We start from the raw sequence: 26,760 nt of genomic DNA, 5'->3' as shown, positions 1-26,760 counted from the left end.
TTAAGATAAATAAAACCCTTTCTAGAAAAGAAACTAAACAAAAATGATATGTTTTTCTGTGGTTTATTCTGAGACAAAGGATATGCTTTGGTTCCTTTAAAAGTGAAGTCTTCAGTCTCATTTCAGTTGTTCAGATGTATCATTAAAAACGGTACGTAGGAATATTATAACTGTAATAAAACAAAGCAAACATATATAAGTAGCCAAAACTAAAAAGGAAGATACCAACAGCAAGACAAAGTTTTGAATGACCAGTATTGCATTAGCACTGTGCCAAAATAAGCACCAAAATGAACCTGAGTTTTAAGGGAATTCTGTTTGTACAGTACCCAACTGCATACTTAACGTGATTGCTGAGTATAAACACTGGGCAATTTAAAGAACAACTCATGGTAGGAGCATTTTGCTGGAATGTTGTAAGCTGAAACACTGACGTAGCCTTGTGCAGACATATAGCCATGACAGTAGCAAGGGAAAACCTGGAATCACAAACTTTTCAAGAAGCTTCGTGCTTAGTGACAGCACTATGAGAAAAGCTATGTTATGAAAACAATCCTGCTGTGACCAAATTATACAATATCTTACTCTGTCACCCACCGCTATTTGTAATGTTCATGATACTTCACTGCAACGCAGTAATTCCATAACCAGTTCAAAGAGGTCCCGCAGTCCCATCCCCTTCCCTCTTTTAACAGCAAAAGCCTTGCGAGTCTGTGCCTGGACAGGATGGAGGCACTGATCCGGGTTAAAACACATTCTCCCTTCAGAATGGAAAGAAGTGAGTGCGAGAGGTTTGGGGCAAACGGTATGCTCCAGGAGAGCACAATGACACACAACGCGACCTTCTGAACTCCTGGAATTTTTTCCATCATAAAAACGACCACGTGTCAAACATGTACTACGCAGAACTTAAGAAACATTAAAAGTATGCCCAAAGGATAAAATAACTTAATTTTCAACCCTACTTAACTATTGCGTGTGTCAATCGATGTAATTTTTAAATAATTCTCTCTCTCATATTTGAATGTCTAATTTCGTTCTCATGCCTTAACCAAAAACTGCGTGGCAAACCAAAAAACTCACCATGCAGGCGTTTAGAAGGGGCCTAAGTTTGTGCTCAACTTCCAACTTTTAATCAAGTCCCTGACTTCCATATAGTAGTAAAGCCTTTGCTCAGCGGGGCCATATACCTGTTCAGCCTACGCTGCAATGTTTTCCACACTTAACCCCACCCTTTCAGCTGCTTCTTGGTAGTTTTTAACTTCTTATTTCTCACTTGAGAGTTTCAGGAGACGTGCTGGTATGGCCAGCTTCCACCACAGGGACACCCCAAACAAATCGTCATGTGTCGTCATGAATTCACATTAATTCTGTTAATTTACTTTCAAGGAATGAAATAATTATCGTGATTTTTGAAAAGGCCAGTTCGAAACACTCCTTACGTGCACCTGAACGGCACGAACGCTTCCCCTTGCCCGAGATACTCGCAGAGCGCTCCGCGGCCGTGCGGCTGCACCTGTCAGCGCCAGGGGAGGTGTGAGGGGCACAGGACAGCTCGGACAGCGGCGACTCCTCTCACCCTACACCCTTCGTGCATGCATTCAGGGCAGGAACTCAGCAGAGCCTAACTGCTAGCGCATCAGCTGAAAGCATTTCCTACAAGCTTTTAAAAAAGATACGGCAATAAGGAGGCGGCTGGGCACCAACTGCAGGCAGCAAGTTGCTCTACATGAGCTCGGCTCAGCTTCTCCCGGCCTCAAACTGTTGCCCTTTTTTAAAAAACCACCTCAGCCCCGTGCCTCCTCGTCGCAATTCCCATCCTGCGCTCTCCTCCCCTCAGCTGCTCTCCCTCCGGAGCTGCCGGACGAGAAGTGAGGGCTCAGGGAGGGCCCAGGAGGGCTCAGAGAGGGCCGGAGAGGTTGAGCAAGGCTGTGCGCGGCGGACAGAGGGAGGCAGAGGGACGCGGCCCCCCCTTTTCCCTCAGGGACAGGGCCGAGGCCGGTGCCCAGCTCGCTCCCCAGCGGCCGCTCCCTCCCGCCAAGCACCCCCGTGGAGCCGGGGGACCACCGGTCCCCAGCCGGTCCCCAGCCGCCCGCCTGCCCGCGGCTCTCCCCGCACCCCCGCGGGTCCCAGCTCGTAGCCCCCCCCCCCCTCACACCGCCGCCCCCTGCCCGGCCGCCTTTACCTGCGCCGGGACGGGGGGAGCAGAGCGGAGACAGCCGCGGCCGCTCCCTCAGCGGCCGGCCTGAGGCGGCCCCCGGCGGCTCCCGCCTGCCTCCCGGCACAGGCGGCGTGTCCGCGGCCCCCCCGTCTCTATAGCGACTTCCCGCGAGACTTCGCCTTCCTCCTCCTCCTCCTCCTCCTCCTCCTCCTCCCCCCCCCGCCCCGCCACCTCACGGGCCCGGGCGGGCCGTGACAGACCAGGTGACGCGGCTCCCCGCGCCGCCCGTTCATTAGCGCCGACTGAAAACCCCGCTCCATTTTTATTATTATCACTTTTTTTTTTTAATTAATTATTATTATATTGTACTCGTAAAAGCCCCGTCCGCTCGGCCCAGCCGTCCCGCCGCACGCCCAGGCGCCGCCCACTGACCTACTTCCAAAACCCGACCGACCCCCCCCGGCCCCTTTGCACGGGGAGCGGCTGAGGCGCCTCAACCACCGCCTATCGCGCCTCAACCTCCCTCGTTAAAAAGCCGTAAAAAAATAAAATAAAATAAAATAAAAAAACACCCTAAAAACGGCCCCGAGCGCGGTGAGGCGCCAAGATGGCGCCCGGCGGGGCTTTTTTTTTTTTTTTTTTTTTTTTCCCTTTTTTTTTTTCCCTCCTTTCAAACGCGCGGCGGGCCGGCCCCCGCCCCTCCCAGCGTGCCCCGCGCCTTTCTAACGAATTTCGGTTCGAGTTCGCCGTTTGGGCGCCATTTTCGAGTGTGGCAGCCGCCGAGCCGCCGCGGCCAGCCCGGCCCGCAGCCCCGCTGCCGCTCCGAGCCGCCCCGGACGGGGAGCCGGCGGCCGGTCCCCGGGGCAGGGGGACGCGGGGAGCTTCCTGAGGAGGAGGCGTCCCTGAGGAAGGCGAGCGGCGGGGGTCGCTGAGGCGGTGAGGAGAGCGGCCGGGAGCGGGGGCGGCGGGCGCTGCCCTCAAAGCCCTGAGGGGCGGCGGAGCCCCCCTGGCTGCGAGGGGCTCGGTGCCCGGCGCCGCTGCGTGAGGGGTTTTGGGGGGAGAGGTGGCAGCGGGCTGTCCGCAGCCCCGGGGGTAGGGGAGGCAGCGCTCCCCCTGCGCCCTAGGGACTGGCGGGGGGAGCGGGGTGCCGAGCCCCGGGGTGCGGAGGCCGGGCTTTGATCCGCTTATAAAGCGGGGACCTTCCCGCAGCCAGCTCCGCTGCTCCTCCGTGCCCCGAGCCCGAGGGCTAAGCCGCTTGAAAAGCCCGCGGCGGGGCTGCAGCCGCGTCCCTCAGGGCGAGGGGTGGCTTTAAAGGCTCCGAGCTGCTCGCTGACACCGGCTCTCGGCCTCGGAGCCGTGAGGGAGCCTCTCTGCCCGGCTCCTTCTCGCTCTGCCCGGGGCGAGGGGTCGCCGAGAGATGCTTTCAACCCGCACCTCGGGGCTGGCCTGAGGTGGTGGGGGGGGGGGGGGGGGACTGGGCACGGGCTTGGGAAGTTCGTGAGGGAGCCGGCGGCCGCTTCATCGCGGTTTGAAGGCTGAGGTGAGGGATCGGGCTGGTCCCTCCTGGTGAAGGCTGTGCGGCTTGGAAGGGGCCGATAAGGTAGATGGGTCCGTATTGCGCCATTCCGCTTGAGCGGAACGGTTTTTTGAGGAAAAAAATAAGTAAATCTGGTGCTCTGAGAGCTCTAATTGTCTGAGACAGCCATTGCGGAACACTTCTGAACCGGGGCACTGACTCAAATTGCCTTAAAATGAGATCTCTCGCTCGTTTCCCCCCCTCCCCCATTGTCCCAAATGAAGGGCTCTCATGAGAGTGTGGGCTGGGGGTAGGTCTGAAAACGTCAAATGATTGGCACCAATTGTAAGATGACTTTCTAACCACGTCAGTTTTTTATCTTGTGAGAAGTAAACTTTCTCATGTCTGTTTTTTTCTGCAAAGTAACTTCGCCACTTGCTGCGATTTAAACTCTTTGGGGAGAGTTTCGCTCCCGCGGCCGTCTTTCTTCGCATCGGTTGTTTTCTATTTCTACTTTTTTTGGGGAGCTGTGCTTAAGTGCCAGCTGATGGACTTTTGTACCGCTTCCTTCTTGATCAGATAACGTGAACATCAGAACTAGATGAAGGTATTTCGTCTTGCTTTCTCTGTTAAATGCTGAATGCTAGCAGTAGAGGCTGTTATATCTCGTGAAACGAGCGTATTGATTTAAACCGCTTAAGAGCCAAGCGTTTGCTATAATTACACGGCTCTTTTTGTTTGTGTACACGCATACAGCCAGCATGGAGTGTTGAAAGTAAAGCGGGTGTCAGGTCTGAAAGGTGTATGTGAAGAGCGCTTCCAGGAGAGGGGAGACATATGGCTTTTCAGTTTGTTTTGCAAATGCGTCTTTAACTCTTTGGCCCCCAGCATCACGGTTGCTTTCTCTGAGCGTGCTAACTCCACTGAACATGGCCGTGTGAGTTTTCAGTAGGTAGATTCGTACTGTTTCTGCAGATTAGGGTGGGTCCGTTGTTTTTTGGGGTGATGGATGATATGTTTGCGAGGCTCAGCCTTTGTTTTCGTTTCGAATTTGGATTTTTGCCTTCAAAATACATCTAGTCTTTAGTTTCCACGATAGTCAAACATCTGGATTAACACATAGGTATATTCCTTAGGGGATTGTAGTTCAACGCGTAGATCACAGGGTTTTCTTGTTTATGTCAGAAAAGGAGGTAGATCCCTTCAGTAGTTTGATTGCTTGGAGTTGGAGGGGAGCAGCCAACAGATAACCATGGCAAGCAAGAGCACCAAAACATCCACAGCAGCCCATCAGAAGGGCAGGAAGCCTTTAGAGGATTCCGCCAGTGACATGGAAGTGGAAAAACAAGGAGGCAGACAGCTTGGTGAAGTACGACCACAAGGTAGGTCTGAATTTTGTGGTTCCGATGGCATGTAAACTAGACGATAGTGCATGTTTAGCAACAATGCTCAGTTGAATTTACTGATTATGCCAGATGGGGATTCACTCCTTTCTCGTTTAGAAAGGAATATTGAAAGCCTTGACTCCTGGCAAGTTTAAACTGCTTTTAAAGTGGTAAAGAGGGTTTGCAAAGAGTTAAAGTGTTTGGACCAGTGACACAGTACAAGTGCAAAAGCAATTTTGTAGGTTTTCTCCTAATAAAGCCTATTTCGTATTCCTGTTCTATAACATTGTACTTAAGATTATGATACAACAGCAGGATTTTTCAAATTTATATGCAGCCAATGGTATGGGTTTTCTTGGAATGGAATAAATGTCAAGTTTATTTACTTAACTCTTAAAATGATTTGACTTTCTTTTTCATGAACCAGTGTGTTTTCTTGTGTTCCTTGAGGTTTTTGTTGAAAATGTCTGGAAAAACAGCAGCGTGTGTCTTTTTCGGTAGCCAGATAGGCAGTTATTAAAGCAAAGGTATTTGACAAATGGATTGATATGTTGAAATTGGTGGCAAAAACTGCTGTCTATTTGAAGAAAAAGTTGCTAGTAACTGTTGAAAAGCTGCTTTGCTTACAACTAGCAGATATCCAGGGGGCCAGTTTGTTTTCGTAACAAACTTCCTGTCTTTGCAGAGTAGTTGTGCTGTCATTACAGCTTTCAGAGCATTGTGCAGCGATCCCCAAATCTTGCAGAGTGACTTGCGAGCACGCTTGAAATGTGGCTTTGCACTTATTAATTAGAAAGACTTTGCCTGTTTCAGATTTGTAGGCTTATTGTGACGGTTGTAGCAACTGTAATTACAGAGTGCCTATTAAAGTGTGTTAGAATAAGAATTACATAATGAAAGAACAAACCCACTAGTGAATCGATGGGACATCTTAAGTACCTCTTTTTAAAGATTCAGTTCATTGGAAGGAGGATTTTAATACCACTTAGCTTATTTTAATAATTGCACTCAAATGTACAGGTCTGGTTAATATGGAAACGATGTTTGCTTATCGAATTGAACACTTTACAAGGTGTCTAGTCATTGAGAGCTTATAGTCTTAATTTTCTTTCTGCTTATTTTGGATGGTTTTTAGCAGTCTCAGATGAGGTGCTTGAAAATCGAAGTTTAGAAGAGATTTTGGGTAGCATCCCTCCTCCCCCACCTCCAGCAATGACCAATGAACCTGGTGCTCCTCGTCTCATGATAACTCATATTGTAAACCACAACTTCAAATCCTATGCAGGGGAGCAAACTTTGGGACCTTTTCATAAGGTATCTTTCTTTTACCTTAATCATTTCCTAAATGAAGGTAAGACTTCACAGTGCTGGTATTCCTTCCTGTATTTTCACATAACCTTACCTCAGAAAAACTGAAGAATATTTAGGTTTTAGAATTGCTTCTAGGGTGATATTCTCTATTTTAGTTGTTGGACAGAAGAGAAAACAGTTAAGTGCAACTTTCTGATAATGTACAATTTTAATTTGTCAGTAAACCTTAAAAAAGCACACTTTTCTCTTTATTTCGTTTACTGGGGAATTTTTAGGGGTAAGTCTGAAGAATGAGAATATTTTTTAGTGCCCACAAGAGACTTACGTGGCTAATCATGAAACTTTCCTTGCGAACATGCTTGCTAAGTGCAGTATCGTTTTGAGTTAACAAGTTAAAATTTAGAAAGCTGAGCTGAGTTGAGGTGTTTTTTTCTTAAATAAGCTGTACTGCTCTACCTTTGGCAGTGAAGATTAAGCTATCAAATAATCTGCAGTTTTCTTCACTAGAAATAGTAGTTTTAAACTATTCACAAATGAAGTAGATGATGTTACACTGGCCAGGATCTATTTCCCTTTGACTGTCACTTTTTTTTTCTTTTACTATGCAGCGTTTTTCATGTATTATTGGGCCAAATGGCAGTGGAAAATCCAATATCATTGATGCAATGCTTTTTGTGTTTGGGTATCGAGCACAAAAAATCAGATCCAAAAAACTCTCTGTGCTGATCCATAGTTCTGATGAGCATATGGACATCCAGAGTTGTTCTGTGGAAGTCCACTTCCAAAAGATCGTTGACAAGGTATGTATTCCTCTATTCAGAGCAGGGGAGACTTATTTTCTTTAAGGATTTGACGGCTTTAATAATTGATTAGTCTGAGCTGGGGAAAACTTCATAGCATAATTAGTTTACCATTGGGATGTAAAACATCAATTCAAAGTTTAGAATTAGCTTAAAAATCCTCTATTGAGTAGTGCACTTCTTAAAATATTAATAGGAGCTCTTCTCTTTTTTTTTCTGCAACACTACTATCTGGAACATGTTCATTTTAAAGCTACTTAGAAATATGTGATAGTCATTTTAAGAAATCGTTTTAGAGTTGTCATTTCTTTTACCTCAAGTAAATAAAGCTTTTTTCTGAAATTAACAACACCTCTAAAAATTTTTAAGTCTACATTTGGACATGTTGCATATTCTTAAGCTTATATTACAAGCATATAGATTAAGAGATAAAACCCTTTTAAGCAAAACTTTTCAAACCAATTGAAAGTATTTTAGAAAATTTAGAAAATGTAAAATTAATCTGAAACTCTTATTTACACTTCATATACTATAAACGTGCCTGCAATTTTAAAATAGATTTTTCGTAAAAAAAATTCTACACTTCACACCCTATGAGTAAACACTTTTGAACCTGATATTTTGTTTGAATGAAATAGAAAGTGTTGACAATTTAAAAAATATTTATTTTGTTTGCCACTTCACAAATTGGTTAAAAACTTCTGTACAATTTTGTTGACAATTGTCTGTTGCAGTTACAGTGCAAACAATTTATTTTACTTGATTTTAATTTAATTTTTGTGGACACTTAGTCTGGCTGAAGTATCATCTTGAGTTTGAGGTTAGTCAATATAGTGGGAAATGTACATTGAAGTTTCAAAACTTGTGGCAATAAGATAACAATATATACAGTCTTTAAAGGAACTGTTTTAAAACAGAATTTTTCTTTGACTTGATCTACATTTACACATCTTTTGCTTCTGTCTGTAAGAGCCAGATTCAATAATTATTTATTCTTATTTTTGACTTGACTTTGTTAACATCTAGAAGCTAAATTTATGATGTTAAAAACTTCTGAATGCATTATATACAAATTTCATTATGCTCTTGGGGCTTAATCTGGGAAAGTGGCAGGGCAATTTTAGTCTATACAAGAAGCATGCAACAATTTGAACTTTTTAAAAGTATAGTACCAGCTTTACTGTAGCTGCTGCTTTTTAGGTAAGTTCTTTTGAAGCTGATGATATCATATTTATCACATCTCTAATGTTTTGCTTTTTTGTCTTCTACAGTTTCTCTTTAGAGCTCCTCAGCTAAGAGTAACTTCTTTTCCTAGCACTATAAAAGAGCTTAAATGTAGACGGTGGCAAGTCATTCAAGACTTCCTAAACTAAAATTAAAAGGGCAGAATATCAAAGGCACTTTAGAGTTGAAGTAGGCTGTTTCTTTTGTGATGTGAAGCAGTGGTAAAGAGAATAATTTACGTATTTTCAAAGCAATAGCTTCTGTTGGAGATGGGAAAGGCATAATATGAGGGCCATGCTGTTTAAACAATTTGGGGTATTTTTGTCCAGTTCTCAAGATATTTTTTTGAGGTATATATCTTTAAGGCAGTTCCCACTTCTATTGGACCCCAGAGTGCAGTAAGCCTAAGCCTTAACATGATAAAATTTCTGTGCTTAATTGTGAAATATGAGGTAAACCTGTGATATACTAATTGTTCTTTTGGCATTGTTTTTCCTCAAAACAGGAAGGAGATGATTATGAAGTCATTCCTAACAGCAATTTTTGTGTATCTAGAACTGCCTATAGAGATAATTCTTCTGTCTATCACATTAATGGAAAGAAGTCAACATTCAAAGATGTTGGTATTCTTCTTCGAAGTCATGGAATTGATCTGGACCATAACAGATTCTTGATTTTACAGGTTGGTGCATGAATAAAAACAATTTTAAGCAAAACTGTATTTCCAGTTACAGTTACCAAAATACCGTTTAGAATTTGAGTCTTATATTTGAGGCCTTAAAGTACTCTAGCAGCACATCATGGTTTGCATGCTCTAATAAAGATGCGAATCATTATTTGCTGCTTTAGAAATTTAAGGAAGAGAACCAGTTGAAGATGCTAACATAAATTTTTCTGTTAATGAATTTGTGTTCCTGACATGTGGATGAATAGAAGAGTTGTCATACTTGTTCCGCCCTAGCAGCACGTAAATATTGGTGTAGTAAAATAAACCTTAAACCCCAATATTATTGTGCTGCTTAAGCGTGGCAGAGATTCAGCAACTTGTCTATACTTTAGATAAAAGTGCATCAATATGAACTTAAATCTTAATGATTCTACTGTTAAGTTACGTACAGTTCTTATATTATAGGCATGGTTTTACTGCGGAAGCATGTATATAAAAATTAATTGCTTAAAAAATCGACTACAAGAAAAAAGCACATGAAGTGTACTTTTTATTTACATTTATTTACCAACTCCAGGGTACTCAAAGAAGAGCAGCTTTATAGCCAATTCAAGATATGTTTTAAAAACTACAGTTTACAACACATACTGTAAAAATAATAGAATTTATCAACATAACTTACATTTGCATTTGGGTTTAACATTATAAGGTTCGCTGGCATATGTTTGCTGTTTAAAAGACAGGCTGAAGAGAAACGCAGTAATTTTTCTTGTGCTTAAATAATCTAGAATTTTGCTAGTGCTAAAGAACTACTTAAAATTGGGTTATAATACTTCATGGAAATTTTTAAATAGTCAACTGAGTAAATATATGTGCAATTACCTGTAATTATTTCACTACTAAGTCCCAAATCTACTCTGAAGGATCATGGCCTAGAAAATTAATGAACAGCGGAAGCCTCCCAAGATCTGAAATTTTCAATAGAGATTATTTTAGGCCTGTTTTTGTCAAAGGAGCTTCCAGTTCCCCTCTATCAAAAAAAAAAAGTTCTCTTTGCTTCACTTCCTCAAGTCTTCTTGTGCCGTCCTTTTTTACAGTTACACCCACAAAAAGAGGATATGTCTGTTGTGAAGTCTCCATGCCAATTAATTATTCCATCCAACACCTTACTCCTATTTTCTGTTTTAACTTGGAGGGAGAAGTACCTCCAGCCAAACAACTGGTAGTATACACTTTTTTCTCTCTATAGCTGTTCTTCAGAATTATCATCACAGGAAAATTTCTAACAGGGAGAGACTGCAGTGAAAGATTAAACTTTGGTAGAAATTATGGTGCAGAAGTATCTAAAGCTTGTTGTTGGAGAGCATGCCCTTCCTCTATTGGGAGGGGAAGGAAGCATTTTAGAGGGAGTTTTGCTAAACAGCTTTTCTTTTTAAATGTATTTTTTTTACCTAATTTGATTTTTCTTCTCCCACAATCATTTCCCAGGAATTTACCAATGGGAGGAACATATCTACTCCTAAAAGCTTGAGTTTCATGTTTTTCATGTGTATAATGGAAAATCAGGGGAAGTATAATCAATATTAAGACATCAAGAGATGGTTCCAACCATGTTTTTCATTCCACTGAACTTTGTGGATAATGTGTTACAATGAACTGCAGAGGAATCCCCATAGATATTTTTTGTTTCTTAGTGTCACTGAGGCAAGGGCCTTTTTCTTTTCATGTAAGTTTGTGTCATTTTTGTTTTTAAGTGAAGTCTGTGGATTGGGCCATACAGAGTTGAGTACTTTCCATTTGGGAAATGCGGCGGTGTTTGCCACATAATGACAGCAGAACTTGAAAACCCAAACACTGAAAATTATAATTAGAAGTAAATGAGACCATGTCAGAAAGCTAAGGCTACATACTACTGTGACAAGCATTGCCCATTTTTCCCTAATGTTTTTCAAATTAAGTTTGAAGAATAAGTGACAGTTCTATTATGCTTTTGCTTCTCTCATGTTATAGTTCAGTTAGAATGGCCTGGTTTAGTTCAATATCAAGTCAGAAAAATTTCCCATTAAAATAAATCACGTCTCTTTGATTTCTGACTGTCAATAGGGTGTAATAAAAATATTTCACTTTTAATAGAGGTTTTGGGAAAAAATGTTAGTTAAGCAGTTGTCAAATGCTATTTTCTATCTGTTACAGAGTATTCAGTAATACTAAAGGAAAAGTTGTTAAAGAACAGGTTATACAAATAGTAACAAACACTTCTAGTTACTTTATTAGTGTCCTGCTAGCATTTTTAACATTACTCAATAGCAAATATGTGTTCCAGAAGACTCTCTTTTTTTTGTTTGTTTCTTTACCCACCCCCATTTTGCAGTCTTTCTCTGACATAGCAGATTTTGGTGCTTTTTAGGATAAAGTTTGAAAGCTTAGGCCAGATCTTTTTTATTAATTTATTTATTTATTTATTTTAAATGTTGTGTAAGGCAGGATATGGGTACTTTTGATGTTGTACTGAAAATATTAAAATCAAACTGATGACTTCTGAGTAACATTACAAAAAACACCTGTGAAAAAAACAGAATATATAACACTAATTGAGCAGTTCTATAAATATTATAAGTTCTGTGCCTGAACTAGCTAATTAGAAAAATCTTATTTAAAAATATATGTATATTTTTGGTTACAATGAGATGTTGCCAACATTTAACAGAAATTTGTTGCTTGTGATCTTTAGGTTCCAACGCTTGCATATCTTATATTTTTTAATAAATTGCTGTATGCTGTTTAGCACTTTGGGAACAGAAAACTGTTCAGTGCACCATTAATGAGCTTGCCACAGTCTGAAACTGCAACAGAAAAAAAATGCTTCTTGTCACTTTTTTTTGAAAGTATGCTGAGCACTGCGGTAATATCTATCATCTAGCTGCTATTTTTTCTCTCTTCCACACTTAATACCCCAGCTTCAGTAACTTGTATATCTCTAAAGAATAACAAATAAAATCATAAGTCTTTTAGCTTTTCTTGAATGCTTGGAACATCAGTGTGCAGAAAACTGTGGGTTCTGTGCACTAACCGGGTTGGGCAAAGCTCAGAAGGTAAGTGTGTTTGCTGTTGCTCAATAGTGACTCCTCCAGCAGGTTAATCTTGAGGCCAGACAGAAATCTCAGCCTCTTTATCATGGCTGGCTTGTCTCTCCAGAATTATTAAATAACTAGGGAGAACTTGAAGGAATGTCAGTTAAGGACATCCGTGGGGTAGGCACGTCTGGGGAGTGAAACAAGCTGTGGACAGTAACTGTTAACACCTGCTGAAATGGGCTTTTGATATATTTCAAGGTAAGAGAAGTACAGTTAATATAGACTTTTTAAAAAGAAAGTGGATTTTCATAACCAACGCCTACGGAGCGGCTTTGCAGATGAATATTGTGGAAATAGTAAATATTGCAAGATTTTGAATTGCTTTTGTGCTAAATAAAGGACTTCTATGAATTGAAATCAATTTACTTTAGACCTTTATCTCTTTCAAACTGAAATGTTTTAAGTAATTCTTTACTAATTAGTGTCACATGTTTTTGATAGACAATTAAAATACTCCCATGTAATCTTAAGCAAGTATAAACAGCTACAGTGATTTTTATATGCTTTTTTTTAACTGATTGGAACAGCGTTTTTAATGTACTAATAAGTCTTATCCTATGGCAAGTTTGTGTTGCCAGAAAGGAAGTTTAGTCAAGTTTTTCACCTGCTGCTTTGTGGAAATAACGTAGGAGTCGCTCTTCCAGTGTATTTGAGAGGAAATGAGGGGGAGCAGATTTTCTTTTCGCTTTGAGATAAGCCAGAAGTTCCCAATTGTTGAGGTCTGCTTTCCTAATGAGGCACACCAACACTTGAGCTAAAGCATCTAAGGCGAGCACAAGCTGAAAAGCTCTACTGGGATTATAAATGGACATCTATGCTGCCAAAGTTGGTGGTGAAGAGAAGTTTGTTCTGGAGAGGTCAAGGACAGTTCAGCTGAAGTGGTAGGGAGAATTAAAACAAGTATGATAATCAAATGAAAACAGATATTTTTGAATAAGATGTTATGTAAAAATAGAAGCTTCACACTTGATGCATAGAGTACAGAAGTAATTTCACTGCTTAAATATTAAGCTTTGTCCTGATGTGAATACAGAGCAGTACAAGATACGCTGATACTTCTATACTTGCAATTTCGAAACGAATTCTCTTGGTATCAGAAAACTTGTTGCTAGTTTACATGATTTTTATTTTGCAAATTCCGAACGAACACTGTAACCAATGTTTATTAAACTTTTTTTTGGAAAAATAGGGAAAAATGGAAAGAGGACGCGAAAATGCGCTTTCTTGGTGTTATTGAGTGATCATTTAGGTGGTTTAGTTAGAATGTACCAATAATCTTAAAACAGTCAAACACTGTATGCTGAATTTGCAATAGCTGACTTAGATTCCAAAGTGACTCTAGACTTGCACTCAATTTGTATTCTTGTATTGAATACAACAATGTCCTTAAGAAAGCTTCTAAAATTAGACGGACGTGCAAACAGCTTGACAAAGGCTACTTTTAAATTATTTCCAGAATGCAGAGTAGTACTTTAGTGCAGACAACTGAACGCTGTATAACGGGCTAATTCTAAGTTTTTCCTCCATCTTTGGACAGTAGTGGCATTGTAGATTTGTGTACTTTATTACTTCTTTCCCTTCCTTGATTTCCCACCTAGTTCATAACACTTTCCTTGGATGGCAGAAAACAAAGTTGAATATTTGATACGTAGTCTTCTGCTTATTTGTCATCTGGTAAAATTGAAGGACAGTAATGAGAGATGACTTCAAGCATTAAGTAACAGCAGCAATAACACAGAATTGGAAGAAAGTGTTGTGGCTTACAAGAGGAACTGTGCTACAAATTTCCAGGAGAAGAATAAGCTTGCAGAAATTAGTTATCTATGTACGTCATTTCAAAGGCTCAGTGTTGCGTAGGACTAGAATTCATAGTCAAAACTTTACATGGAGAGTGGAGTATGGGCACACTGTCAAAGTTGAGTCAAATTGAAATGACCACTGTGGAAGACTTGAGGTACGCAAATTTAGCACTTGGTTTTTGACACTTCATACCGTATTCTTGCTTAAAAAGTGAGATATGTCATTTTGATAAAGTGAAAAATAAAGTTGTGTGAGCACTGTCATGCGAGTAAAACATAAAAATAAAAAACGGGAAAGGGGTTGAAAACAGTGCAAGTAGCATACAGGGAAATGGGAAGACTCATCTCGCATTGCAACTTAGCGGCTCATATTACGTAAGATAAAAGTGCAATCAGGGCACCTTTAATATCAAGGAACTGCATAAAATACACTGGAAAGAACTTCGTGAGACAGCCTGTGTCAGAGAAACTGAGAATTAATCAACTTCCAAGCTAGCACTTACCAAGTGATACAAGTTGATACTCATTACTGCTTTTCATCTAATTTTGTTCCTGACTGCAGTAGTTCTGAGTTGTCAATTAATCCTGTAGAACTGGAGCTGCACAACAGAAGAGCCCACACCCTAGTAGCAGCAGTTAGTGTTAGTCCTACTTCTGATGTCAGTGTTAAGTGGGTTAGAATAGAAGACAAAGGATGGAAAAACACTAACTGGAATATACTGTAAGTAGTCTTTGTAGAAATATGGCTCTTATAGTAAACATTCTAGATGTTCTAATGTGGCTTCTCCTTCAAGCAAATCCCTGATGTTACTGGTTTCGTTCCGCTGGCTGCATGAGCCATTGCTGTTCGTTATGCTGGTGATGCTAAGAAGTTGCACGTGCTGAATTTTCAACTCTTGTAGCTCACTGATGAAATACTTAGAAAATCTCTTGTCCACGTTCCCCTTGCCTGGGAGAAATGTTTTAAGGGAGAAACGGAAATAACCTGTGTTCTGTGAAGTAAGATTCAAAATTCTAAGCTTTAATATTATTTTAAGAGAACTTTGTCTTTTGCCAGATCGCTTCTGTCTAGCATTCCACGGTAAAAAGTTAAGAAGGGAAATCAAGTTATGACATTGATCACATGCTTTTCTTCAGTAGGAGAAACAATGACAGATTCAGACTACTGCTGCTATAATCCACTACAAAACTTTGAATGAGAGTTGGTTGTTGTAACTGCAAGTACTATTTTCTCAGCATTCTGGATGTGCAGGCTACAAGTCCACTATTTGCTTCAGTTCGGTGCTTAAGGGACAAGTTCTGTTGACTACCTGTTGCATAATAAAGACAATCCTATTGTTTCTAAGCTTAATGTGGTATGAATTTTCCTCCTGACTTGAATGGCCCTTTTTGGGGGGGAACAAATATACTTGTTTAAACCATTTTCCTCTAAAATTCAATGTGCTTACCTTGAATCTTATGCATGCATATATAATACACTGTCACAAGCATCGCAGGACCATTAATCTGTTGTTGCTTGACAAAGGTAAATGCAATAATGGTCTTGACTACTGTCTAGATTTCTGCATCACTTAAGTCAGTGGGATAAATGAAGCAGAATTGGTTATTACCAGAAAGTTGCAAACTGTAATTCACTTAATCAGTTAGTTTAATAACCAAATTAAATATACCTACCGATAGTATTGAAGAAGTTGCAAGATTATTATAATTGTGCTGCAACAGGTGTTAGATTCTGGATTACGGTGTAGTCTGCAGATACTCATCACTCCAAGATTTTGGGCTCACTAACAAAACTTCATTTTTGTGGGTCTTTAAGAAGCCTTAAAAGCTAGTACCTTATCAAGGATGTGCCACTATTACAGTGAAACCAATACAATGTTGTTCTGAACGTTAAAAAAGTGATTGCCTTAAAATTACCACTGGCTATAGCCACAGTTGTCATATTTAAAATTTTGTGAAACAAAATTACCTGTTTTGAACATAACACTAGTCAATAGATTTCAGTCTTTAAATATTTTAGCACTTTGGTCACAAGGCAGGAGTTAGCAATTGGACAGACCACAGTAGCTAGGTTTATTTTATTTTTCTTTACTCCAAACAGTGATAGCAAAATAATTCTGAAACAGCTGTCCCGTTTATTGATGCAGAACCACAGCTAGGTAGATTGGACACCCAGGTTTAGGGAGTTAAATCTGACTGCTGAAACTTCAGGGAACTTAGTATGGGAGGGAAAATACCTAGGCTGTTACAGGAGGTGCTCCCTATTTGCAGTGGTCATCTTTTGTACAGTTTGAGGAAGGTGGCTTTGCTGCTGCCCGGTGCCTCAAAGGTGGGGAAAATATAAACAAAAAGAAAAGCTGTATAAAGAATTTATCTAACTTACTCGTATCATGGAAATATGATTTTTTTTTTCTTTTTTAAGCCTGGCTTCAATATACAAAGCATGTTAAAGTTCCATAAAGGATTCAAGAGCCTTCTTCTGTGTTCTACTTGAACAGTTCAAGTGCAAAAATGAGGCAAATAGGATGTCCTGCTCTCTAAGGTAGTGCCTCGCTTGGTCTCAGTGATGTATCAAAACATGAGAGGTTTTTCCAACATAAAGTATTGCATCCTGGAGGTAGTATTTTCTCTAAAACTTTCTAATGAGTATGGCTGAATATAAATTTCAATTCAGTTAAGTGTTACACTACTGTAACTGTAGTAGTTACGCTACACTAGTGTAAAGCAAACAAACAAAAAAAGACCCTGCCCCAGAAACTTCTCAAAAGAAAACAACCACAGAACTGCCCAGTACTCAACCCAGAATTCTGTTCACGTTTGTCTACTGGATGGCAAACTACAAAATATTCCAAAACATGTTTTATTTTGTCCATGCTTCACCATGCTTCTGAAGTGTTGATGTGTGGGTTTTAACACCCAAACGTTAGTCTAATTTGTTAGATTGTATAGGACCATGCTAATTTATCTTAAGTTATTCAGCACTTTGTTTCACAGCTTCAGACTATGGCATAAGAAAATGACAACCCCAGATCCTGGAAAAAATATTTTTACCTATTTCCTGCTATAATTCTTCAGTGGATGTCTTAGCAAAGTAGATGTCATGCGTGCTGCATTAACGGTTTAGTTGACAAAACTTTGTGTTGCAAGACACTGCCTTTAAAAGTTATTTTTCACAACTTTTCATGGATGAGGAGGCAGTAATTGGTAAGCAGGCATCTTTCTCTGTAGGCTCTCCAGAAACCACTAGTCATAACGCAGATAAATTTTCACAACAAAGAAAGGTATTGTTTCATCCTTCATGAGAAGTTTTAAGACTGCTTTCAGCAATCTTTCAAATTAAAAGACTTACTAGTTTCATACCACAATTTCAAAGGGGAATCTGAGAGCTTTATTCTGAACCTCCTTAATCCCAGCATTACGACAGATGGAACTACTTCTGTCTGTACACAGTGCAAAATAACAACCTCTTCAATTTATCACCATTTGGAGCTGGATAACGTCAGTATTAGGATTAGTACGTTACAGCCACCGGTCAGACTTAGTAGCTTTAGGGCTAGAGTTTCAATTCACAGGCCCTACTCTCAGTCTAAAGGGAGGTTGCAGGAACATGATGCTACTGTCTGCCAAAATCAACAAGCTAGGAGTTATCTGCAAAAGTGAAAAAACTCTGATTTCAGGACTGGTGATAAGAGTTGAAGAAAGGCAGCTTAATGAATGGGTCGGAGCAGTTTGACTTTGCTTAAAATTCAAATTTTTATTTGGATAAACTCTGGGTAAGCTGATTTAAAGCTTTCTGCTCTGCGGAATTAGTTGTTTTAAGAACTGAATGTATGATTTTAGAGAAAACAGAGGTAGTAGTTCTAAGAAATTAGGTGATGGAGAGTTTAGGCATTTTATTGTCCCACCTTTTGAGGGCTACGTGGCAGGTGAAATTCTTGCCCTGCACAAATTGGTTTTAGAAAGGTACATACAGCAGCAGAGTGACTTCTTAAGCAGGCTGCCTGTACTATCTGAGATGTGCTTGCCCTGATGAGAATTTTAGTCTAACATGCATACAGAAGAGTGCATGCAGTGTGAAAACTGAAAATTAATGGATTCAGCCTATATTAGATATCTTACAGTGAATGTATAGCGTTCCCCAATCACTCAAAGGATGCAAGTTTAACTTCTGCTGAAATGCACAGAACTCAAAATAGACAGACCGCTGACTTGGCAGCCTGATAACTAAATAGCGATAGATCACAGTGATTTTGGCACCTCTTCTGGCAGTTCAGCAGACATCTTTATGGGTACCCACCCACCGTGTCCTCGTGGGCTTGAACTTGACAGGCAGAGCAAGTCCAGGCTCTCCTGTCTAGGGTATTTACTGGAGCTTCTCCACCCTGTGCTGACCCCCTCAGTGTCCTTACCCGAGGCGTTGGTTTCAAATGGTTCATTTGAAACTCTTATGTTGGTTTTTGAAGGCTTTTACAGTTTACTTGCCTTAAAGTTTTTTCTCTGTAATATTACAATAGAAATTTGCACTTAGAAAGTATCTTAAACATCGTGGCAGTGAAATAATTCAGCTGTGCAAAGGAAGGCAGAATCTTCTATTTCAAAATTCCTTGAAGTTACTCCTTGTGATTTTGGCTAGAGGAAATGGCTTTCAAGTGAGAAAGGTTCTTGCTTTTTTAAATATATATAATTTGGTAGCCATCTGTCACATGAGTTTTCTGATTGTTTGCCACAGCTGTCAGAAATTTTTTACACTGATTGACTTGTGTTCTCCATCAAAATGCACCAATAACTGTTTTCTGATAACTAATCTGAGACGTTCTGTGGAAACTGTTCTTTATGTTTATTAGGCAGTGTCTGAGTTGACCACTTCTGTCACTAGTAATGTGCCAGCATCCCAATAATTTCAGTCTGTCACAATGCAGAAACTGAGAAATTTAGTTTGTACTTCCATTTAGAAATTTGCAGCCTTCTCAAAATGTTAATTGGATATTTGGTGGGTTTTCATACTTTTCATGCATACTTGTATATATGTATTTCATGTGTATATATGTTTCATTATATATTTCATATATACGTATATAGAAAAAGGATGTTTTGTCCTGTTAGCTGTTTGTCAGCGTCACCAATTTCTTAATGTTAACATCCATTTTGATTGTCTTCTCAAATAGAGGATTAACTTTTTTTGCACGTTGCTCCCTCTCCCCTAGTGAATTCATGCCTGCAAGCGAGAGGAAGGTGGCTGAGGCAAATAGGTAATGTGATTTCCTGGTGGTCAGTTTTGCGACTTCTCAAGTGTAGGTGTGACAGCTACATTATGAAAACACGCTTGGGCGTGCTTTTCAACAAATGTCTGCCTGCTGTCTTCTTAGTTTCACTTTCAGAAATGCTGTCCGTGTTTTGAAAGATCTTCTACTAGATAAATGAACGGCGATATATTTTTGATACAGTGCAGATAATAGAGGATCAAGTGTTTAAAAAATTAGAGAACAGTTAAATTGACTGTATCAAGTTTTAACAGAATGCAAAGCTGCAAAACATTTTCTCCTGTTGCTCATTGTCATGACTACTTGCAAGAAGATCAGGTACAACTTTTTCAGTCTCCTTTATCAATGCTAATAACTGGATACCTTTTGATTTCTTAGCGTGCTAACTATAGGGATAGCCTAAACTGATTTCTTAACAGAAAACCTGGTGAGTAATTTAAATATTAAATAATACTTCATAGTCTTAGGGTTCAGTTATCATATAAGTAGTCCAATTGTTTTCACTTTTACCCTTCATAAGAAAAGAATTTAAAAATGTATGTACCTAGTACTATCTGCATGTCTTTACATAAGATCTGAACGCTATGTAATTCTAAACTTGTTGCCTTTTTTAAGGCAGAGGAGTTGCATATAAAATTGGCACTACTTAGCCCAACAAATTCAGTTTGTGTTTATCATCTTCTCACCAGTACCCAATTCACTTCAACTTCTCAAAACTTTGTTGTATCGATTTCCTAAACTTTACACACGGGTAAGGTTGTATTCCTCGTTATGTGATGTATTTATTCACCATGTAGACCACCAAAACTCTGATTTCTTAATTTATGAGATTAGACTCAGATACAGTAGGGTTAAGCTTCATTACTAATGTGCTATATCATTAAGCATGTTGTACTGTATTCAGTTATATTTAGTGAGCTGTGGAGAACCCTCACAACTACGTTATCTTTCTTAGATATTCATGATTTAAAGAGGGTTAATTATACTTATTAAAAGCCATGTTATGAAAAAATGTTGCTTTATGTTCCATGCTTGTCCACTTAGAGTACTTGTGTTAAATCCAGCATCATTTTGTGGTTTGTGCCCAGTTTAAAAAGAGAGGAGGGGGGAATAGAAGAGGAAAGCAAGTGCAAAGTCAAACTGCAGCACCTACCTTGAGGGTGTATAACATGGAAGATGGATTTTCAGTGACAATTTTTTCTTGGATGTAAACAGAGGAATCAATTACAATGCAGGAAGAAACAGTATGGAGATTTATGTGACAATTCTGCAGAAATCTGGGAGGTTACAATGAGTGCCCTATCCATGAGCAACATGGCACTGACACGTGGTTTTGGTAGAGAAATCATACTTATGTTGGAAGGAAACAAATGTAGTTGGAGTTGTACATAATGCAGCTGCAATTATTAGGAAACTAATTGTTTGCCTTTTTAATACCCATAAGAAGTAAAAAGTGAGATTTTTGTGTCTTGGCAAACCTATTCACACTTCTTATAAACAGTAATTATCAAAAAATAATAGCTTAGGTGCGTTTAACTTCTAGAATTTTAAAATAAATTAAAAAAATAACACTTTGGCTTCTGTGTTTTAGTTTAACATGGGAATTTCTTATGTGTAAGGAATGTGTAAGGAATTACTAGTTCTCATTTTTAAAATTTGCAAAACTTCACTTTTTCCCTTCTACTCAGCCAAATGGTATTTACTGGTTGGAAGAAAAACAGGGCCGCTAGGTGTCATTGTGCACTGAGTAAGTGGAACAAAGTTACTCTGGCAAAAAAAATCTAGTGCATTCGTTAGTCAATGTCCAGGAGTACCCCGTCCTCAGCTCTCTTAGCTGCTTACAGCTCTGATTCATCATGCTGGCCTAGAAATCCTAGCCGTTGTCGACTTCTGTCAAAGCAGTCCCTTCTGGTTTTCCAGCAGTCTTGTTAATCACTCCATCTTCTGTGTGTTCTTGAGAATTTCGTCCTTATCCATACTTTGTAGAGACTTGGCTTCAGCTCAAGCAGCAAACAGTGACAACTAAATTCTCGAGTGCGTTTTCAGTCTGTGGACGTTGACTTACAGGCCTTTTTTACGTACGTAGATTGGATGCTAGAATATAAATCTTGTTTTTAAATCTTAACAGTTCTAAAACAAAATCATATTAGAACTTGTTATATCATGGGTTTAAGTACATGTCACAAAGGCCAATACAATCCTGCAATATTGTGTATCTGTTTAACAAAGAAGGTGTCTTGTATGCCTAGCTCTCCGAATTTTTGAGTAGTGAGTAGTTTGTACTTGGTCTTCTCTTTATTTAACTTTTGCAGCTTCTGTCACATCTATTCTTGCTTTAGACATGACTTTAATATACATATATTCATATTCATGTCTTTACCTTCTGATATATGGCAGGCTATTTACAAAATATAATCCGTACTTTGAAGATTTCATGCTGCTCTGTCCTAAGCATAAAATACAGCAGATTTTTTTTTAATTAGCTAATGCTAACATCAGTAAAATAAGCCATCATTGTCTCAGTTTAATCTTTGTTAAATCTTATTTTGTAAAAATCAAATTGCTGTTAGTGTTCAGCTTAATAATGTAAAGCTAATGCTGTATATAGAGGAAAATGAAATAAACGAAGTCTAATACCTAAAGTGTTTTTTTCTAACCATCAAGTCTCAGTTATATGAATTACAGGTGTTTTCTAAAGGGAACTTTCGGGGACTTCAATCCTGATTAACGACTATTGGGTGCTACATGACCTAGAGGGCATGCTTTATTCTCTTCTTCTTTTTTTAGGTTGGGGGAAAACATTTTGAATATTTAGAGCAATGAAGCAAAATTTAGACCTGACTGTGGGCTTCAAAAGAGATGCTGTTTTTCACGCACATCATCATGCACTGCTTGGAGGAAGTCTGTTCATTTTGATCTTTCCCACGTGTTGCGACTATGATCAGTCAGTTCTGACTATTTTGTTCTTCTCTCATAATGTTAGGATGCGGCCGTATACGTGCGTTCCAAAGGCGTTTGTGTGTTTTCAGAATGCTAACTCTTTCCTCCAGGAAAAAGAGTTAAGAAAATATTAAACTTTTCTTTTCCAAGGGGGAAGTTGAACAGATTTCAATGATGAAACCGAAAGGCCAGACTGAACATGACGAAGGCATGCTCGAATACTTGGAAGACTTGATAGGGTCTGCACGACTGAAAGAACCTATCCAAACTCTGTGTCGCAGAGTAGAGGTTTTAAATGAACAGAGAGGAGAAAAGGTGAGTCTCATAAAGTTTGGTTTGAATTATAAGTTGAAGATATAAACCTGCAGTGTTTCATTATTAGATCTTTTAGAGAAGAAGTTAACATAAAGACTTGTTGGGTAAAGATTTGGCACTCTTTGCAACAGTAGAAGTACCGTGAAACTTAACTCTTTATTGCATTTAATATTTCTGTCACTAATAAAAGTGGGCAGTCAATGTCAGTTGCCTTTCTTTAAACGCTTACAAAGCCGTTGGCTTCTGATTCCCAAAGGTTTGCATGAGTTGGAACACAAGATTTTACCTGCTGAACATCTCTGATCACATCTGCATGTGTTAAATGCTTCTGCTCAGTGACTGAATAGCAAAACAGGTTGGCGCTAGCTGAATACATACAGATATAGCCCTGCCTGAGTCGTATTGCAAAACAGCAAGTAGGAGAAGTAGGAGGGAAACATAGCACTGCCACCGTGATGCACACCCAACTGCATGAGGAAACTTACAGAAAATTTGTCGTGACTTCAGCTGCACAGATCTGTTGCAGAAATTGCTTTCATAGCATCCTACTTACGCATTTAGTTCTAAAAGTAGTAAAATATCAAAGTTCATTTTTATTTCACTTGATGTATCCTTGGTAAATCCTAATATGTTGTAGATTTTTTTCTTTTAAGCTGGAAAGGAAAACAAAAGACGTAGTCACGGGATTTAACTTGAAAGGGGCTAGTGAAAATAGGTACAGACTGTCTGTGTAACTCCTTTTTATTGCTCACCTACTTTTCCTTGGTTTGCCTGAGCTGTTCCTAGCATCTGTAGGATTCCTTTTTAGTTTTAAATTACTGTTTGAATTGCCCTAAAATACAGTCTCTGCTCAGTCTCTGCTCAGGAAATAGTGATCTCTTATTTCAGAAGGTTTACAGTAATAAATAGACTTGCAGAGTTACTTGTGGGACGGCATCTCTCCAGAGGTGTTATCTGTGTGTTATAAAGGGTCTGGAGCTTATTTTTCTCACGGTTTGTTCTTCTGTCTCCTAGCATTAAAATCAGCTTTAACTGTCTGTTTTTTCTAGTTAAATAGAATTAAAATGGTGGAAAAAGAAAAGGATGCTTTAGAAGCGGACAAGAATAAAGCCATTGAATTTCTTTCTTTGGAAAATAAAATGTTTAAAGAAAAGAATAAAATCTGTCAATACTATATGTAAGTACTTTTCTGAAGTTTTGATCTGGCTTTAATGTGGTAGTGGTGGAGTTAAACTCTGCGTCCATATCTGTAATAAGAAATTTTTCGTTTTTCTTGACAGACATATCAGCTATTCAAAGTTAGTCGAATGGTATGAGACTAGTGATTTTTAGCTTCAAGTGACAAAGTTAATTCTCAAATAATGATAGATCATTTTCATTAAAAACTTAAAAACAGAAGAAAACCTGCTTGCCAGCTTCTTACAAGCAACGCTAGTTTGGCAGATTAACCTCTTACAGCTTTATACTTAAAATGAGAAAGTAGATAATTTAAAGATTATTTTTATCTGAACAGTCAATATAGTTTTGAATTAAATTGGCAATGTTAATGGATATTAGGATATAATATTTGACAATCATTTTATTATCCGTCAGATTGTTGGAAATATATATTCATTAAGAATGTTGATTTTATCTAAAAATGATGTTTTTGTAATACTTTTTTTTTCCTAGCTATGACCTACAGAAACGAATAAATGATTTGGAAATGCAGAAAGAAAAAACACAGGAAGAAACAAAAGATATTAATGAGAAGAGCAGCAAACTTGCAGATGAAATGAAAGCCAAGAATAAAGCTGTAAAAGAACTTGACAAGTAAGTATTTTAGGTATGGATTCATAAGCTAGGAGTACTGTGTTTTATATGTTCTGCGTATATATGGTGTTAGAATTACCAGGATTTTCAGAAAAAAATCAGATTCTCCCAAGAGTTGGACTCAATGATCCTTGTGGGACCCTTGAGTCACTTATAGGATACATAAAGATTTTCTGGCATGTATCAAGTGGTATTTTACACAGAAATAAACTTTGATATTTTAGTTGGATTGATTTGGTCCGACACTTTGCTTCTCTTAGAGAAATCTGTGTAATATCCACAGTTAACAACAGGAAAATATCTGTTTTTTTATGGACATAGAAGTACATACTTCTTTTTTCATGCTAACTGTACAGAAAAATAACTGGAATTTTGTTTCCGGTTTTTATATACATACCTATAATGCTTAGGTACATGAATGGTAGGTATTTTTCTCTGATTTCCATATGAAACTCTAACCTTTGAATTGAATTTCCCTACAATTGATTTATCTGGGTACTATTCTTCAATCTGACTACAGTATGAACCTTCTCATCCTCTGAGACCATAGTAATTTGAGAGACGTGAATCACAAATATTATTGTAGAAAAAGATAAAGTTCCTGAAAATGTGTTTAATATTGCTTTTACTAGTTGATCTTTGCTGATTAAACAACATTTACCTGGGGAAAACACTGTGAACATAGTAAATGTTAGATACTGTTTTTCGGAAAAACTGACTTAGTATTGCTTTAAATCCTGTGTGCTCACCAAGCCAAGCTCTATTGAAATTACTTTTTTTAAGATACAGAGTAGATAATTCTTTCTTCTTTCCCTTCTAGGAAACTCAAAAAAATTACAGCGTTTGTGGAGGAAAATAAAGCAAAATTTACGGAGTTGGACTTGCAGGATGTTAAAGTAAGGGAAAAATTAAAACATGCTAAAAGCAAGACTAAAAAATTGGAAAAGCAACTTCAAAAGGACAAAGAAAAGGTAGTGTGAGCTACAACTTGTTTTACTTAAAGAAATGTAATTGGTTGCTGTAGATAAGAACATCTTTGTGAAGCTGGGTAAAGGTAAACAAAAAGGACACCAATTCTACTTCATGCAGCAAAGAAAACCTAAAAATGTTTTAAATTTTTCAGCCAGATATTTTCTGTCATTTGGCAGCTGGGATTTTTGTTTGCAAAACTGTGATGTATTTTTTTTATCCCTTAAATAACTGTTCCTTGCACATCTTACTATGGGAGACTGGCCAGCAGTACCAGGCTGTTCCCTGCCTACAGGCAAAGTCAGAAGCTTTCCTGTTGCTTCTCAATTCTGTTGAGTGGTCTCATGTCTTGAAAAGCATCTTTTTGCCATATTTGTTGAGATTACAGGGATATTGTTCTCAAAGTTTTTACCCTTTTAAACATTTTTTCTTCTCTTTCCATAGTTAATTACATGAACTTAATGGATATATTTTATCAAGTTGGCTGCTACCATTTGTTTTAGATCTTAAGTCACTCACTGAATCAAAAAATAGCCTTTTGAAAGTAGGTATGAAAGAATTAAGCCTTATTGTGGCTCAGATACTTTTGTTCCTATGCATGAAGCTACAGCTTGGCTCTACAAGTGAACAAGACTTGCAGGTAAAATCCAGGCCTCTTGCTAGAGCCACGATGCATCTAATCTTAAAAAAAAATGTGATCTTCATTAATGTGGTACTGCCACACCATACAGGCTGATTAAATTCAAAAGTGTTTGGGTTCTCTTAATTATATTCTTGCCCAGTGTGCCTCTGAAATGTTGAGAGAAGCTTGTCAGTACCTTTAAGGAATCTTCTTTTGAACCTACTCTGCTGTCGAAAAGAAGATTGCTGTCCAAAAGAAGATAAGATGCCTTGTAACTAGACAGAGAATATAGAAGCCTCCAGTATGCTAAAGACGAAATGATAACTGCAAGATGCATGCTGATTACTGGAGCATAAGGCAATCTGCAGGACATGTATTTTTTATATATATATATATATATATATATTTATATATATATCTATCTATATATTATATTATATTTTATATATATATATATATTATATTTTTATATATATATATATGGTTCTTCATCACGTCCTGATGCCATTTTCCCTTTTCATTCAGTAGATAGAAATACCAGGCAGAGTCAGCCTATTGGGCCTCACACTTTGGCTTCTACATAGAAATTGAAAGGCGAAGGTTTAAAGATAAGGCGAAAGTGTTTTGTTTCAATGGGAGAGAAAGTTAAAAATCTTTTCCTTCTGTAGGTAGAAGAACTGAAAAATGCATCTTCTAATAGTGAAAAAAGTATCAGCGATGCAACATCTAAGAAAGAGCTTCTTGAAAAGGCAAAAGATGAAGAAGAAGAAAAACTCAAGAAGGTTATGAATAGCCTTCAGAAAGAAACAAAAGGAATTCAGCAAGAAAAAGAGGTTTGAACTGT

The 26,760-nt window shown here is 38.8% G+C and overlaps 2 protein-coding genes across 8 annotated transcripts in view; one reads left to right on the top strand and one right to left on the bottom strand.

Moving 5' to 3' along the window:
• Positions 1-2,343, bottom strand: part of IFT80 (intraflagellar transport 80) — a 47,374-nt gene extending 45,031 nt beyond the window's left edge. Inside the window, exons 1-3 of one of the 2 annotated variants that reach the window (XM_067002080.1) lie at positions 2,186-2,342; positions 1,489-1,663; positions 86-170 (exon numbers count right to left, since the gene is read on the bottom strand). In XM_067002080.1, the coding sequence (XP_066858181.1) occupies positions 86-121 (36 nt within the window). In that variant the 5' untranslated portion in view covers positions 122-170; positions 1,489-1,663; positions 2,186-2,342. Of the gene's footprint in view, positions 1-85; positions 171-1,488; positions 1,664-2,185 lie in introns of both variants that reach the window. The other variant, XM_067002079.1, reaches the window with a different exon arrangement.
• A 564-nt stretch (positions 2,344-2,907) lies between these two features.
• Positions 2,908-26,760, top strand: part of SMC4 (structural maintenance of chromosomes 4) — a 36,807-nt gene continuing 12,954 nt past the window's right edge. Inside the window, exons 1-11 of one of the 6 annotated variants that reach the window (XM_048059348.2) lie at positions 2,908-3,097; positions 4,101-4,284; positions 4,863-5,059; positions 6,198-6,376; positions 6,982-7,173; positions 8,903-9,079; positions 22,349-22,513; positions 23,563-23,690; positions 24,185-24,325; positions 25,146-25,296; positions 26,585-26,749. In XM_048059348.2, coding sequence (XP_047915305.1) covers positions 4,930-5,059; positions 6,198-6,376; positions 6,982-7,173; positions 8,903-9,079; positions 22,349-22,513; positions 23,563-23,690; positions 24,185-24,325; positions 25,146-25,296; positions 26,585-26,749 — 1,428 coding nt within the window. In that variant the 5' untranslated portion in view covers positions 2,908-3,097; positions 4,101-4,284; positions 4,863-4,929. Of the gene's footprint in view, positions 3,098-3,632; positions 4,285-4,862; positions 5,060-6,197; positions 6,377-6,981; positions 7,174-8,902; positions 9,080-22,348; positions 22,514-23,562; positions 23,691-24,184; positions 24,326-25,145; positions 25,297-26,584; positions 26,750-26,760 lie in introns of those variants that run through there. The other 5 variants (XM_048059347.2, XM_048059350.2, XM_048059346.2 and 2 more) reach the window with 5 other exon arrangements.

The sequence above is a fragment of the Anser cygnoides genome, chromosome 9 (assembly GCF_040182565.1).
Source record: "Anser cygnoides isolate HZ-2024a breed goose chromosome 9, Taihu_goose_T2T_genome, whole genome shotgun sequence".
In the NCBI taxonomy this organism is placed as follows: Eukaryota; Metazoa; Chordata; class Aves; order Anseriformes; family Anatidae; genus Anser; species Anser cygnoides.
Note: the sequence above shows the minus strand (reverse complement) of the source record. Positions and strands in the feature narration are given on the sequence as shown.